Below are 14708 nucleotides of genomic sequence, written 5' to 3' on the forward strand. Positions count from 1 at the left end.
GATGCTGGTGGACTCGGTCGCTTTGATGATGACGAATTTTTAACAAATGCACACGCTCATTTCATGCCGAATTCTCTTATGCTTAATCTGTAGACAAGTAGTCTATCTTGAAGTTGATCTTGGGAATTATGAATTAGTTTTGCCAGTCGAGGATAAGACTAGCTGGGCATATACTATACTACACTTAAGTAAATATAAACAGACAGTTAAGCCGCGCAATCAAGCCACACCTTCCACGTATAATTCCCCTGTCCACAAACCAGCTTGCGGTGAAATTTTTTAATCCTTCTGATCTCCGTCCCTTTCTCCAGAAGTAGCACTTACCCTATTCTCGGCGGCAACGACCAAGTTTCTGGCATTTCTTACCTCCCACTCAAACTCTTTCAAGGCCCGTAATTCACCCGACATAAACAGCCCACCAATCAGACCATCCAAAACCCCAGCGGCGAAGTTGAGCGTGCTGACTAGGATGAGGATGAATCCGATGTACGTGCGGTTGCCAATCCACCACACGCCGACCATGCAACCAATGGAAATCACAATAGATACCAAAAAATGCGCCAGACGCCAACGGCGCTGAGAGCGTTCACGGGCCACGTATGTGTGGGTCATGTCAATGATGTGGTCATATGTGTCTGGAGAAAGGGCGGCGTTGGGGGAGACAGGCTTTGAAGTTGTTTCATGCAGGGAAGGAGAAGTGGGAGAGCTTGGAGCAGAGTCTGAAGAGTGGGAAGGAGGGTATGTCCGTACAGAAGAACGGGTGATGACAGCCTCAACGGCGAAGTGGTCACTCAGCGAGCAGAGGAGAGTGGGATGGCGCTGTGTCATGGAGATCTGAACTGACTGGACTGACCAGCTAGATGGCGGGAATGCAGGCGGGTAGCCACCGTCGCCGATGAAGATATAATCCAGACGTTTGGCGCGCGGGTCTGGGGTCTCATTGTCAATCTCAATATCCTCGCCCTTGACTAGGCGCTTGCGCATGGCCTCAGTCCAACGCCAAGTATTGAAGGCCCCGTCACATGTAGCTCCATTCTCGGTAAGATTGAACTCGGCAGTGGGAATAGGCCGATTCCGTGCTTGTTCGGCAGGATCAATTGCTGCCGCGAGGGATGAGTCCGGGTGCAGCTCACGCCAGGCGTCGCGGACAGGGCTCTGCGTGGTGATAAGGCGGTGCGCGAAAGAGGAAGGCACCATGTTGAAGTCACCCAGGCCGATGACAAGGTGACCGCGTTCCGCAGCGCCACGCATTAACTTAGAGATCTCCCATGCCTGCGCAGTCCGGTGGCAGAGATAGGAGTCGTTTGGTTCGCGCTCATACGGCGCGTGCAGATGAGTGCAGAACACCTCGGCGACGTCAGCAGTACCGGGACCGAACCGAACGCGTGCGCTGGCGACTCCTTTCCCCACGAACCAATCTCCTCGGAAGAATGCCGTTGGTCGGCCATTCAACGGGTAGCCGAACATGCTGCTTTCCTCGATTGGCCATTTTGATAGAATCGCCAATCCCGCACCAAATATGCCCCCGTAATAGAACTTCCCATACGGTAGGATGTGTCGAGTCTGATCGCGAATGCTTTCATAATCCTTCTGGGTCCAACATTCTTGCAGTCCAACTATCTCGGGCGGCGGGCTGGCTATTGCCAATTGCCGCCCAATCTCCGACATGCGTTCATGGCGGTACTTGGCGATGTATTTGAGACCCCAGCAGTTGAATGTGAGGACACGAATGTCGGTTGGAGCTTTGGAGGGAATAGAGTAGGCCATTGGGCCAGATATTGACCAGAATGAGCTTTGAAAGCTATATTTAGGCGTATTAGTCGACCAGGAAGTGGTCAATAAAGTGCTAAACAAGTGTTAATCCATGTGAACGGCCACGGGTCCACGTGGTTTAATATGACGCAGTCACCAAAAGCTGCCTCACTCTCACCGCCCGCAAAAATATACACCGCCTTGATAAATGTTTCGCGACGCGTCCGATTGATTTTATTTTCGGGGTTGCTATCTTTAAACCCATATCGGCGCATTTGCATCGTTTGTTTAGATGCTTTTGCATATCCCTATTGTACAATGGATCATCCAAACCCCCAGCCTCGGCGCCGAGACCCTCGCGCCCAATCTCCCGCTGAGTCCTCCTCCGATGAACTCGCCGCCGGCTCGGAGCATGACGAAGCTGAACGCCGACGAGCCAGCTGGACCCTGCAAAAGGCGTTCACCCCACAGCGCCCGAAGAAAACTGGCCGCCTCTACAGCGAGTCTGAGAGCCCTGACGAGTTAGCTGTGGACGCAGACGAATACTGGCGTTCCTCGCGCATGCGCAACCACCACCGGAGCCCCTCTCCCATCCGTGACGACAATTCACAGGGCGGTTCGGATGATCTCGCAGAAGATGATGTGGCTGGTTCAGACGAGAATCAGGCTGGTGATGCCGATGACTGGTCCGATCGTTCTGCGACGCCTGTTGCTCCGGTGCCTCCCAAGCCTGAGCATCTGAACTACAAGGAGAAGTTTGTGATGCGCGGTCACCTACGTGGAGTTTCGGCTGTGCAATTCTCACCTGATTGCTCTATGATTGCTAGTGCGGGTATATATTATGTCCATGGTCTAGCTACTACATAACTTGATAACTGACTTTGCACAATAGGTGCCGATGCAGCTGTTAGGGTCTGGGATACTGCGAGTGGCAGACTCATTCATGTCTTTGAGGGACATCTAGCTGGTATCTCCACCCTTGCCTGGGCCCCTGACGGTGTCTGGATCGCAACTGGTTCCGATGACAAAACAATTCGTTTCTGGAACGTGAACACTGTAAGAAACTCATTTGTCATTTTCTGTCCTAGGGCCTTTTACTGATACTTTGATACAGCTCAAAGCCCATACCAAGGTCTTTGATGGCCATCAAAACTACGTCTATCAAATGGCATTCGCACCGAAGGGTAACATCCTCGTCAGCGGTTCCTATGACGAGGCCGTGTTTATGTGGGACGTTCGCCGAGCACAAGTCATGCGCTCTCTTCCAGCCCACTCTGACCCTGTTTCCGGTATTGATGTTGTGCATGATGGAAGCCTAATCGCCTCATGCGCTCTGGATGGACTTATTCGTATCTGGGACACCCACAGCGGTCAGTGTCTCCGCACCCTAGTCATGGAAGACAACCCGCCTGCGACATGCGTCAAGTTCTCCCCTAACGGCAAATATGTCTTGGCCTGGACCCTGGACGGCTGCATTCGGATGTGGAATTATGTCCAGAGCCGCGTCCTCAAGACTTTCCAAGGCCATGTCAACAACAAATACAGCTTGTCGGGATGCTTCGGTACTTATGGGGCTGAAAACGTGCTCTACAACCAGCCCCTGTGCTTCGCCGTCAGCGGTAGCGAGGATGGCTCTATCCTCTTCTGGGATATTGTGAGCAAGGAAATTCTGCAGCGCCTCGATGGTCACTCGGGCTCTGTGCTTTGTGTTCACACGGGTACACTGAAGGGCAAGCGTATGGTTGTGAGCTGCGGAATAGACAAGACTGTTCGTCTGTGGGAAGAGGTAGATGAAAATGACCCTGGATCTGACGATGATGCGTTCAGCGATTCTGCCACTCCTACCCCTGAGTCACACTCGAAAAAGAGCTCCCCTGCGCATGATGCAGATGGAGATGATGCCATGACTGATGCATCCGCTGTGCCTTCCACTGCCGCCACCCCGGCCGAAGATGTGACGATGACATGAGCTTATCTTTGTCATTTATTTAGCGATTTTTCTTTGTTTCTGCATAGGCGGCTGCTTTTCGGGAAAAAGGAAAATACCCCGGCGTCCGGTGTTGTTCTCATGATGATATTCTCATATGGACAATTTGTGTTTCCCTGCTGCTTTGTTCAGCCTGGGCTCTTTCTATTATTATTATTTTCAATGACGCGACTTGATCTGGTTGATATTTGCGTTGCATTCCAACATGTGACATATGAGCGAATGTAATTATCCAGAGTCTAGTAATTGAATCTTTTACTTCTAACATTAACAGCAGAGCTTGGTAACTAAATCACATCTTCTAGGTCAGCCTACTCTTCCGCCAAAGTTCAAATTTCCCCTTTATTTATAGAACGGCTGTATACTTTAGGATATTTTGGAACGTAGGCTCTATAAAGATACAAGAAATGCCGCAAGGGAATCAAACCTACAAGACATGGACACAGTGTTTGAGAATGTACTGACTAGATTGAAAAAGCTCAAAACCAAATGCTGTATGAAAGCCAAATGTATATTGATCACTTGTCCTGTGAGTTCTATTAGATGCCTATTTATGGAATAGTGAGCCCCTGCTTTCTTTCTCTCCGCCTGGCATATCTAAGAGCGAATATAGTGAAGTACCAAACGTGACTGGGGTATGAAATTCCATCTTTCAACGTGACTGCATGAAGTAAAATAATTAGTTATTCAGGTCATATTTCATTATTGAGTCCACAGGAGCTGCAAAAATAACTCCATCTAAGTAGAGCATTTACCCCAAATGGCTATGATTTACCCATTTTCCGTCTAGGATTAGAAATGGGTCTATTCTGTTAGCATGTTGCCTGCAATTTCCACACTTTATCTGAGACCATTAGCATGATACAAGCAAGCTGCCCGGAAACAATGGCCAGACAAAGGATGCCGGAATCAAGCATTTCTATAGGTTATGGGATTGATGATACAGTAATTGATCACACTATATTATGGATGTTTCATCGGAACCAATTGTTCGCCGTGTATTAATCCTGCAATGAAGGTTTCATTCCAATGCTCTATGTTGTATAATTATCATGTATAACTTATGCTTGTCATGACATGCAGAATAAATCTGGTTGAATAATTGAGCAGACAACCTCCAAAGTAACGCGCAACGCCGAAAATCCCGGGGTATCTCTTTCAACAAGTCTAATTGCTGACGACTTGACTCGCTGTAGCAGATGCAGGATCTGAATCGCTGGGTACTAGACCAGATGCAAGATCACCAGCCCAGTCAGCAGAAGGTGTGTCATATGACTGAACCGATTGAGCCCCATCAACTTTTTTGGTAGCTCCTTTCCCAGCCAAAGAAGACCGAGCAGGGGTCTGTGTCTTCCTCAGCCCATCATCATTCAGAAACCGACGAAGCGACTCCTTGCCAACTTTATAATCCACTACCACAAGCAGTTCATCGTATGTGATTTGAGGGTTCGCATGAAAAGCCTCGCGGATTCGGGCTCGATCTTCGTCCTTCAGCTTTGACGGTCGGCCAGAGCGGGCTTGTGAGTGGTTATTGACACGATTGCTCTCTCGGAGAATGGTCGATTTGATGGTCGAGAGTGGGATGTGTGGGTATTCATTCTGGATCTGTTTGTAGGTCCATTTGGCTGTGGTTCTGAGCACACAGAGCCGGGTGCGAAGGAATGGATCGAGTTCGGCCCCACGTCGACGAGATCTTTTCTCAGGTTTATCTGGGATCTCGGGCTTATCGAGCCCCTCGGGCCCCATGGTAGCGAGCTTGTGCCTAGAGAAGGACGTGATGAGGGGGGCGGTGAAATGGAAGTCTTTGCTTGTCGGTCACAATGTGGTAGGCGGTGGGAATACCACATTTTCTGCCGGATACTCGGCTCTAATAGGAAGGTACGGAGTATATCTCCATCGTTGAAGAAGTCATGTTTTCGTTGTACAAATCACAGGCTATACATGGGATATCCTAGTAGAAATTATGCTTAACATTACGAATAGTCTGTGGTTCAATTTGCAACTATTATGTACTATTTCGGCGATAACATTATGTAGGAAACAAGACATTGAAAAAAGATCTATTGTAGTATCCGTACTATCTTGAACATAATGATTATCTCGAGCTTGCACGCTTGAATCATAAAGTCTTATGCCGTGCCGTAAAGGATAGGGACTTATAGACTACATTTATGTATTCTTACAATATTGAATTACCGACGGGATTAAGAGAAGCGTCTATGATTTATCTCGGGTTTTTTCTAACTATACTTACTACTCCGCACTTGGTATTTAACTCTCGAGTAGGAGGTTCTTTATGTTGCTTTCATTAATGGATTCTTTAGGTTGTAGTGGGTCTTCTTGGAGACGGGATCAGGCCCCTATTTTGTACAACATAGTTGCTCCATTTCATATCATCCCAGGGTTTGTTTACTGGTAACAATCAATCTGAAACCGTGAAATAATACTGAATCATTTACGGGGTAGATATAAATATCTGCTAAGCTTTTACGGATTACTCCACTGCTTTCTAGCAACAGGATGGGTACGGAGTACGGAATTATATACGGACAACGAATAAATACCGTGGAAGGAGGTCCGAGGCTGCTGTACTCCGTAGTGATAGTCGCAATAATTGGGGTGCCATACGCTGTGCTGTCAAAAGCGACAAGAATAGATCTCTGTGATTGAGAGTGGAACCCCAGCGCTTAGCCTTGTCTCACATTGATGATCGGGCCATAGGGTGAACCCACATAAGTCTCAAATTCTATGTTATACGTTCATACGGAGATGTGTAGGATTTCTAGTGCTCGGACTCGATTGGTGGCATGCAGTATGGCAAGATTTTCTCCAAGAACAGTGTGTATGTGTCCATCCAGAACCCTGTAAGGGGTCCACTGTCTAGGACTGGGATTGTGCAAGGATCTTCGATCGGCGGTCCAGTTTTAAGCCCTACAGCTTTCTTCCATCAGGCTGCAACACCTGCCCCTCGCGGGGCACATCTCATACACAAGATGCACTAATAGGGATGTCCGATTCTTGAAGAAGCGGACCATAGATACGGAGTCTATACTCGGTCGTTATGTTTCGGTTCTGCAGGTACATACCGCTATCTCCGCCTTGCACCAGCATACTCCATACTCCGTAATAAAACATTGTTAATTTGAATGGTCGAATCATAATTCATCATAATTCGCACGCGCTAGGGGCAATTTGGCATCCCGTGTGGCTGGTGTGGCGTTGTTGTGCCTCGATTGGTGTGGAGGAATGCGTTCCATGGGTGTGGGCGACCGGGAGAACTTTAGCGCCACTCCTTCGGGTTACCTCCTAGGCTGGAACCATGGTTACATGAGTGGCAAACCTTGGGTCGGACGGTCTGGACGAAAGCTTTAAATATGAGCTTCCACTGTGTTGGTGTACTTCAACGCCTTTCCAGATCAGATTTGTGCAGGATTATAATGATCGTTGGGAATAATAGAGACGGGATAATAACATGGGTAATGGCATTAAGATATAAATACCAAGCCGAATGGAAAATAGTAATATGCCGAGTGTTAGGTCTAGACTGAAACGGGAGGCCAATCAGTCTCAAAATTCAGGGGCCAAGTTGAGACTAATCGCAAAGTCGTAATCTACGAGACTTCCCTCTCTTTTCTTCTTTCACAGATCATCGCATTGAGAGAGGGGGAATTCCATTCACTAATCTCCAGTCGCTTCCCCTACCACCCTCCTTCACCGTCTCTCGTTCACTTGTTTGCAGCTCCTGGTTGCTCGAAAACCAGTGTCTCACAGCCGCCTCGTCCTTGCGACCCTCTCGACTCATTTATTATTATTATTATCTTTGTATTTCTTTCGCGGGTTGATCCTGCCTTTCCTTTGGAATTTTCCCCCCTGTGACTTACCTACAGTCGCTCCACATATCCTTACAACCCGTCCGATCATCGCGCCAGTCGATCCCCTCCATCCTTGATGACTACGCGCCTCCTTGGCTCAAACCGTTAGATTTAGATTGGTATCACCTATCAAACATCAATTGTGCTTGGCCAACATGCAGAACTTCATCTGGGCTCTGCTAGGCCTGGCCATGGTGCCTCAAGCCCTGGCAAGCGACGTCCTATCTACGGACGGATTCGACCTATGCATGACCGATTCGGCAATCAACGTCCAAAAGATGGATGTTACCTACACTCGTTCTACTGGAGTAGTTGTCTTCGACTTGGCTGGTACTAACGCGATGGAACAGAATGTGTCGGCGACTATCACCGTCACTGCCTATGGCAGCCAACTCTACAGTAAAGAATTTGATCCCTGCGGCGATGACATTCATGTCGCGGAACTCTGCCCCGTCCCCAAGGGTTCTTTCAAGGCCACTGGGTCCATGGACGTCCCGTCCGCATATGCCAGTCAAATCCCTGGTATCGCATTCACCATGCCCGACTTGGATGGTCAGGCCAAGCTTGTCCTGAAATCCAAGCAAAGCCAGAGCAACCTGGCGTGCATTCAGTCGGAACTGACTAACGGCCACACCACCAACGTCGCTGCGGTCAAATACGTCTCGGCAGGCATTGCGGCAGGCGCTCTGGCACTGAGCGGTGTCTCTGCCATCGGCTCGGCGGGAACTGTTGGATCACCGTCCTCCAGCCCTGGATTTGGCGATGTAATGGGCTGGTTCCATTCCATGGCCACCAACGGCATGCTTAGTGTCGCCTACCCCTCCGTCTATCGCAGCTTCTCCTCCAACTTCATGTGGAGTACTGGTATGATCCCTTGGCCTGGTCTGATGAAGTCCATCGACCAATTTCGGGCGGCCACAGGTGGTAACTTGACCGATGAAAGCTATGAGTTCTTGTTGAATTCCTCCACGACGCAAAGTAGCTCATCCTCCACCAACACAACGAAACGGAGCTGGGAGTACACCATCCAATTCGGCGAGATGGTTGCTCGCTCGGTTGACACTTCTACTGATGCTAGTGTTTCGAACAGCTCAAGCACTGAAAGTACATCTACCAGCAAAATCACCGACCTGAAGCAAGTCGCTGAAGAACTGATGGTCCCTTCTGCCGATGTTTTCATGACTATCCTCGTGATCTTCGCCATCGTTATCGCGGTGGTTGTCGTCGGTATTCTTTTAATGAAGGTCATCCTGGAACTGTGGGCGCTGTATGGAAACTTCCCTAACAAGCTGTCTGACTTCCGGAAGGATTATTGGGGCATGATGGCACGGACAATCACCAACATGATCCTCGTGCTATACAGTATCTGGGTGCTATACTGTGTCTACCAACTTCGAAAGGGTGACTCGTGGGCAGCAAAGCTGCTAGCAGCTATAACCCTCTCTCTATTCACGGCGCTTCTTCTCTTCTTTGCTATTCGCATTGTTTACATGGCTCGCAAGTACAAGAAGGCCGAGGGAGATACCTCCCGCCTGTACGAAGATAAAGAAACCTGGAAAAAATACAGTCTGTTCTACGATAACTACAAGAAGGACTTCTGGTGGATCTTCATCCCCGTCATTATGTACGCATTGGTCAAGGGCTGCATCATCGCAGGTGGCGAGGGCCACGGTCTGTTCCAAAGCGCCGGCCAGCTTGCCTGCGAAGTCCTTCTGTTGGGACTCTTGGTGTGGAGCCGCCCATATGCCACCAAGGCATCACTGGGCATCAACATCGCCGTTCAGGTCATCCGTGTTCTGTCCATTGCTTGCGTTCTGGTCTTCGTTGAAGAGCTCGGCATGTCTCAAACAACAAAGACCGTCACCGGCATTGTCCTCATTGTCGTACAGTCTACTCTCACTGCTGTCCTCGCTATCCTCATTGCAGTCAACGCCTTCATCAGCTGCTACCGTGAGAACCCACATGCTAAGCGGAGAAGAGAAGCTGGTAAGTCAAAGCTACGTCCCATCCCATCATGTGCATATACTAACCGTCCCTTTCTTATAGAAAAAGCAAACCGCGACATTGACGACCTCACTCCCCTAGACGCCCGGGACTCGCTCCTCATGGAACACCCACAGCGCAAGCAATACGCCGAGATGAGCAACTTCAACTTCACCGGCCCCTACCAGACCTACAGAGACGAGCCCAAGCGGGCCGGATCACCTGGTAACACCGAACGCGACCGCCTAGTCAATAACGACTACGGCGTGGCGCACGCGCGCAGCTCAAGCCCCGACAGCCGCCACTCGCGAAGCTCTCTCGAAGGCCGTCGTCCTGCAGCCCCGGGCTACGGGATGGCATATTAAAAAAAAGAAATAAAAACCAATAAAAAACAACCAACGAAGGGCGTCACAGGCTTGATATGACGTTACAATTCTTTTCTCTCTCTCTCTCTCTCTCCCTCTCTGTCTCCCATGTTTCTCACCTTTCTTCTCGATATTCTTGGATCGGGCACGCGCGCTGTGGCTTGGGAGTTACTTTTTTTTGACGGATTTTAGCGTGCTTGAAAATGGCGGCTGGGAATTTACTGGTCTTCCCGCCTTTAGATGCATCTTCTTGTGTGATATCACTTTCATTCTTTCTTTTATCTTGTCTTCATACATACCTCATTCATTACCATGTTTACCATCTATCATTTTATATTACCGCTTGCAATTGATGAGCATTTCTTCCATGTTGGATTTCCGAAGAATCATTTTGTGGCACTCATAGTCTTGTAATCCTGATGAGACGAGTACATTGCGGCCAATGGATCTCTTATGATTGACTACTATATATATTGTTGGAAAATAGTCCCAACCACAGTCCGAGGTTGAGTTCGAGTATTCTATCCTTCTCAGTATAAAGTATTCAAACATAATCTCATGTACTTAAGCACTATATATAACTTGGATGCCTTAGATGACACAAAGATATAGACAGAAACATGGGAATGCATGGTGGAAGCGATAAGAGTGAGTGGAGTCATATATCTGAACAGACTCGTGAAGAAGTCCCTTCGTACTCCCTAATAGTACATTTCCCTTCATATGTTGGAAAGTCGGTGTTCAGGTATATGACAATGCCTAGCAAACCTCCTAAGAGATCCGTGAACTGGTTGAACGATGCCAACTGGCAATCATCTGAGTCACGTGGATTGCGTGGCCCTATCTGAAAGACAACCCATACAAACAATGTGATCACCAAGCTATAAAAATGAGTATTCTGAGCTCAAAAGCATATGGAAATTCATCCCCAAGTACCGATTGGTTGAGACAGTAGCTTGAATATTCAAAATAGCTCTGGTTTGGTTGGCGACTGTCGCGCTGGCCACGCATAAATAAGTTACCTATCATGCATGGCTGGGGAGTCTTGTCGACCATTTTTATTTAATCCATCAATGAGAACCCTCGCTCTTCGTCTCCGCCCTTTGACCTCCGCCTACGGGACCATCTACAACGGAACTTGAATGAACACTTTCGGCTTTTGATTGTGAGGCTAACTCCACAACACAAAGTAGTGTATCACCGAGCCCGAACAAGAGTTGAAGACTCGCTTTCACCGATCACCGAACAATTCCCTTCCCGCTTATCACGGATAACCTCGACCCAGGCTTGATTCTCGAACGTCAGCGCCCCCGAACAAAAGCACGAAAGCACCGGACCAGATAACCTTAGAGTGAAGTCAAAGGGTATGGAAATTGTCAATACAACCAGCTCGCAGGGTTTCCACGTCACCTTGGCGGCTGGCGGCCACGTAATTAACAATCCATGAGGCCCAAAATCGCTGGCCTCAGGTAAAAAAAGACTTAGAAAACACATGAAAGAAACGAAATCGTATCTGGAACGAGAAGCGACTAGATGCATCATTTGAAGGAGCAACAACGAGCACTTTAGCGCTGGTAAGGGTGGAAGGTACGGTGTCCACCTCGGCCGCCGCCACGGTAGTTCGCACCAGGCTTGCCGGCGTTGCGGGGTCCAGTGGGAGCATTGGCGGGAGCAGTGCTCTGGGGCTGAGGAGTGGTTCCTGTTTGAAAGACGTGTTAGTTGATGTGCGCAAATAAAATAGGAATGGAAAGGAATTGAGATGAAAGGGACACAATATGCAAAGACTCGTAAGAATCACATACCACTACCCGAACTTCCCATGCGTCTCATACCTGCTGGTCCAGTCGGAACGTGAGGTTGAGGAACTTCATCGTACATGCCCTCCCACGAGGTTGGGCCACCCTGCTGCTGGTAAGGCGAGAAGCCGCGAGGATCCATCGAGCGGCTGATCTGCTGCTGTTCATACTTCTGCTGCTCGAAGGCGATCTGCTCGGTCGCGTTGTATCCAGGTCCAGTCTGTCCTCTGGCTGAGTTTGGAGTTCCGTTGTTGTAGTTAGCGGCCATGGCAACGGCATTGGGGACAGGGCTGGCGGAATCGCTGGCAGGACCGCCGGCAGCAACGGCTTGGTTGGGCTGCATCATGGCCGGGTTCATCATGTTGGGCATAGCCTGCTGGGAGCCAGGGCTCTGAGGGCCGGGGCTCATAGCACCTTGCTGGGCACCCATTTGCTGTTGCTGCTGCTGACGCATCTGCATCTGCTGCACTTGTTGCATCTGGGCCATCATAGCGGGGTTCATGTTCATAGCGCCCATGTTCATACCAGGCATTCCTCCCTGACCGGCCATCTGATGCTGCATCATGGTAAAGTACTGCTGCATGCGTTGCCAGTATTGGGCCATCATTTGAGGAGTCATCGAACTACCCTGTCCCTGCTGAGGGGCTTGCTGCTGACCTCCATCGTTCTGGTTTTGGTCGCGGTATCCTCCGTTGCGGTGGCCTCCGCGTTGATCGTTGTTGTCACGCAGGTTGCCACGGGGCTGGGCCTTCTTGACCTCGATTGGCTTGCCCAGAATCTCAAGAGGACGGGAGAGAGCCTTCTCAACGGCAGCATCGCCGTCGAAGGTGACGAAACCGAATCCACGGGGACGTCCGGTGTCCTTGTCCATCATAAGAGTGGCATCCACAACACGGCCAAACTGCATAAAGAATTGCTTAAAGTCCTGCTCGGTAGCCTCCTGGCTAACACCACCAACGAAAATCTTGGAAGTCTTCTCCTGTTCGTCGCGAGGAATAGCACGCTTGGGATCGATCTTTGATGTGGTCAGTAACAGTTCACTTTGTTTGTCCCAATTGCGAGGTAATGCTTACAATCTTTCCATCCAGATAGTGTTCCTTCACCATCACGGTATTGACAGTCTTAGCGTCGCGGAAAGTCAAAAATCCAAAGCCACGAGAGCGTCCAGTGGCGCTATCCCGCATGACAGTGCACTCTTGCACCTCACCGAACTGAGAGAAGTAGTCACGGAGCGATTCTAAATGAAGTTCAAGATATGTCAGCCATATGATACATTTACCGTGTAAGAAAGATAGATTTACCGTCTGTAGTTTCCCAGTTCAGACCACCGATGAACATCTTTCTAACCACGTGTTGTCCTCGGTTAGCGACTGTTCATAAAAATGAGAGAGAAAATGTCCGGACCAATTATGATCGGCGAACGACAGGATGTAATGTGGTAGGGTAAAGGAAGTAAATGAACGTGCAAAGGTGAGGGGAGGTAGTGCTATTCATGGGCTATTCGAGTGTGCGAAAAGCCTCGCTATTCTGGGCACAACGGCCCTAGAACAAGCAGCGCACGTGCTTGGCCGGTACGTGATATTTGTGCCTCGTAGTCACTGTCAATGTATACTTGTATGGTCTTGAGCAATTTTGATGTTCATGACCGGGATTTAACGTCAAGCCCACTGGTTTACATGGGCCTGGATGCAGAATTCATGTCCTTCTCTTTCTGGATTTCTCAAGCCGGAGACAGGCGAGATGAGAAGCGAGGAGGTGCAAGTATTTCAGTCGTAAAAAGTGAATTGTCACTGTCTGTCTGTCTGACTCGTGAAAACCTTTGCCTTGTCTAACACAGAGTCTCAAGCTAGATAGCTACTTCTTGCTCTGCCCTATCAAGGTATATCGACAGGAAACTATATAGTATCGGCTGTACTATATATGAATCGTTTGTGACAAAGGTCCGTGGTTGGGGTGTGGTTGATTCGCGCAAGAAATTGTCTTGATCAAGGGTCCCAGGCGATGTTTCTTTCGAGCCTCTGCTTGATTCCGTGTAGCAAATGCTGGAGCACTCCCAATATGATCTGTAGATCACCCTTGGTAGACGTTGGTGGTTGTGCGATTGGGTCCCTCGAACAGACGTCTTGATGGGCGCCGAGCCCGCAGTTTGTTCTCCCTCATTTCCAAGGTTGAAAACGCGTGCGCCGTCAACCAACCGGTGGAATTTTCCTCAAACAGCCAACAGCCCACATCCCAGAGAGATTTTAACCCGCAGATAGGAGACTCCTTCCGGCACCCAGACTTAACCCATGAATAGCAATTGCGCCACCCAGGCCTGTACCGACGAGGTAAAGCCCAAAACCAGACGGATACATGCAGTTGGGGTAGAGTTCGAACATAAAAATGCAAAAGAAACGCAATTAGTGGACTTACCCGTCTTCTTTAATTCCTGTTCCGTGAGACTCGGTCTCGGCAGGAGGGGGTGCCTGGCTAGTGGCAGGGGCACCATAAGCATTTCCGGAACCATTGTGGTAACCCGGGTCAAATTCCGAAGGCTGACTAGGGTGCGATTCGTATGTGCCAACAGGGTCAGGTCTGAAATCCTGAGCAGAGTCTCCAGTAGTAGCCAAGTTTGTCGCGCCTAGATCAGTAGGCTTGGGCGCCTCGACAGCAGTGGTACGATTGGTGGAATCATCAGCGTCGTAGCTATGGAAGAAGCCTGATTAGAATTTCATTATTCAAGGTAAAGTGAAGTAGAAAACATACAGATCAGCGAAGAGATCATCTCCATCCTCAGGGTCAGCCATGATTAAATAGTGAGCGTTTAATAAAGCGAAAGCAGAGATAGTCACGGAAACGCGTGTAGCCTTAGTAAATCAGAGAGCAAAATTCAAAGTAACTGGACAGCGAAAAGCTGAGAGCAGGCGGAAGAAGAAGTTGGGAAGTCCAGCACCGCGGGAGTTCAAGCGCATTG

The 14708-nt window shown here is 49.2% G+C and overlaps 6 protein-coding genes across 6 annotated transcripts; 2 read left to right on the forward strand and 4 right to left on the reverse strand.

Moving 5' to 3' along the window:
* Window positions 1-279: 279 nt before the first annotated feature.
* Window positions 280-1767, reverse strand: N7518_009153 (inositol phosphosphingolipid phospholipase; the record flags this gene model as incomplete). The annotated part of the gene is made up of 1 exon (XM_057190080.1): window positions 280-1767. One exon carries the CDS (start codon window positions 1765-1767, stop codon window positions 280-282), a length of 1488 nt encoding a protein of 495 aa, XP_057037736.1.
* Window positions 1768-2070: 303 nt separating this feature from the next.
* Window positions 2071-3721, forward strand: N7518_009154 (WD40 repeat domain-containing protein; the record flags this gene model as incomplete). The annotated part of the gene is made up of 3 exons (XM_057190081.1): window positions 2071-2584; window positions 2645-2808; window positions 2867-3721. 3 exons carry the CDS (start codon window positions 2071-2073, stop codon window positions 3719-3721), a joined length of 1533 nt encoding a protein of 510 aa, XP_057037737.1.
* A 1185-nt stretch (window positions 3722-4906) lies between these two features.
* N7518_009155 (helix-turn-helix domain-containing protein) lies at window positions 4907-5485 on the reverse strand (the record flags this gene model as incomplete). The annotated part of the gene is made up of 1 exon (XM_057190082.1): window positions 4907-5485. The coding sequence occupies one exon, from the start codon at window positions 5483-5485 to the stop codon at window positions 4907-4909; it is 579 nt and encodes a 192-aa protein (XP_057037738.1).
* A 1900-nt stretch (window positions 5486-7385) lies between these two features.
* On the reverse strand, window positions 7386-7682 carry N7518_009156 (uncharacterized protein; the record flags this gene model as incomplete). Its single annotated transcript, XM_057190083.1, has 2 exons — window positions 7386-7536; window positions 7621-7682. 2 exons carry the CDS (start codon window positions 7680-7682, stop codon window positions 7386-7388), a joined length of 213 nt encoding a protein of 70 aa, XP_057037739.1.
* An 84-nt stretch (window positions 7683-7766) lies between these two features.
* Window positions 7767-9959, forward strand: N7518_009157 (transient receptor potential ion channel family protein; the record flags this gene model as incomplete). The annotated part of the gene is made up of 2 exons (XM_057190084.1): window positions 7767-9597; window positions 9658-9959. 2 exons carry the CDS (start codon window positions 7767-7769, stop codon window positions 9957-9959), a joined length of 2133 nt encoding a protein of 710 aa, XP_057037740.1.
* Window positions 9960-11524: 1565 nt separating this feature from the next.
* On the reverse strand, window positions 11525-14541 carry N7518_009158 (uncharacterized protein; the record flags this gene model as incomplete). Its single annotated transcript, XM_057190085.1, has 6 exons — window positions 11525-11658; window positions 11762-12770; window positions 12829-12992; window positions 13057-13097; window positions 14168-14440; window positions 14501-14541. 6 exons carry the CDS (start codon window positions 14539-14541, stop codon window positions 11525-11527), a joined length of 1662 nt encoding a protein of 553 aa, XP_057037741.1.
* Between the last annotated feature and the right edge of the window lie 167 nt (window positions 14542-14708).

Source organism: Penicillium psychrosexuale (genome assembly GCF_028828465.1).
Source record: "Penicillium psychrosexuale strain IBT 29551 chromosome Unknown utg000005l, whole genome shotgun sequence".
NCBI classification, from domain to species: Eukaryota; Fungi; Ascomycota; class Eurotiomycetes; order Eurotiales; family Aspergillaceae; genus Penicillium; species Penicillium psychrosexuale.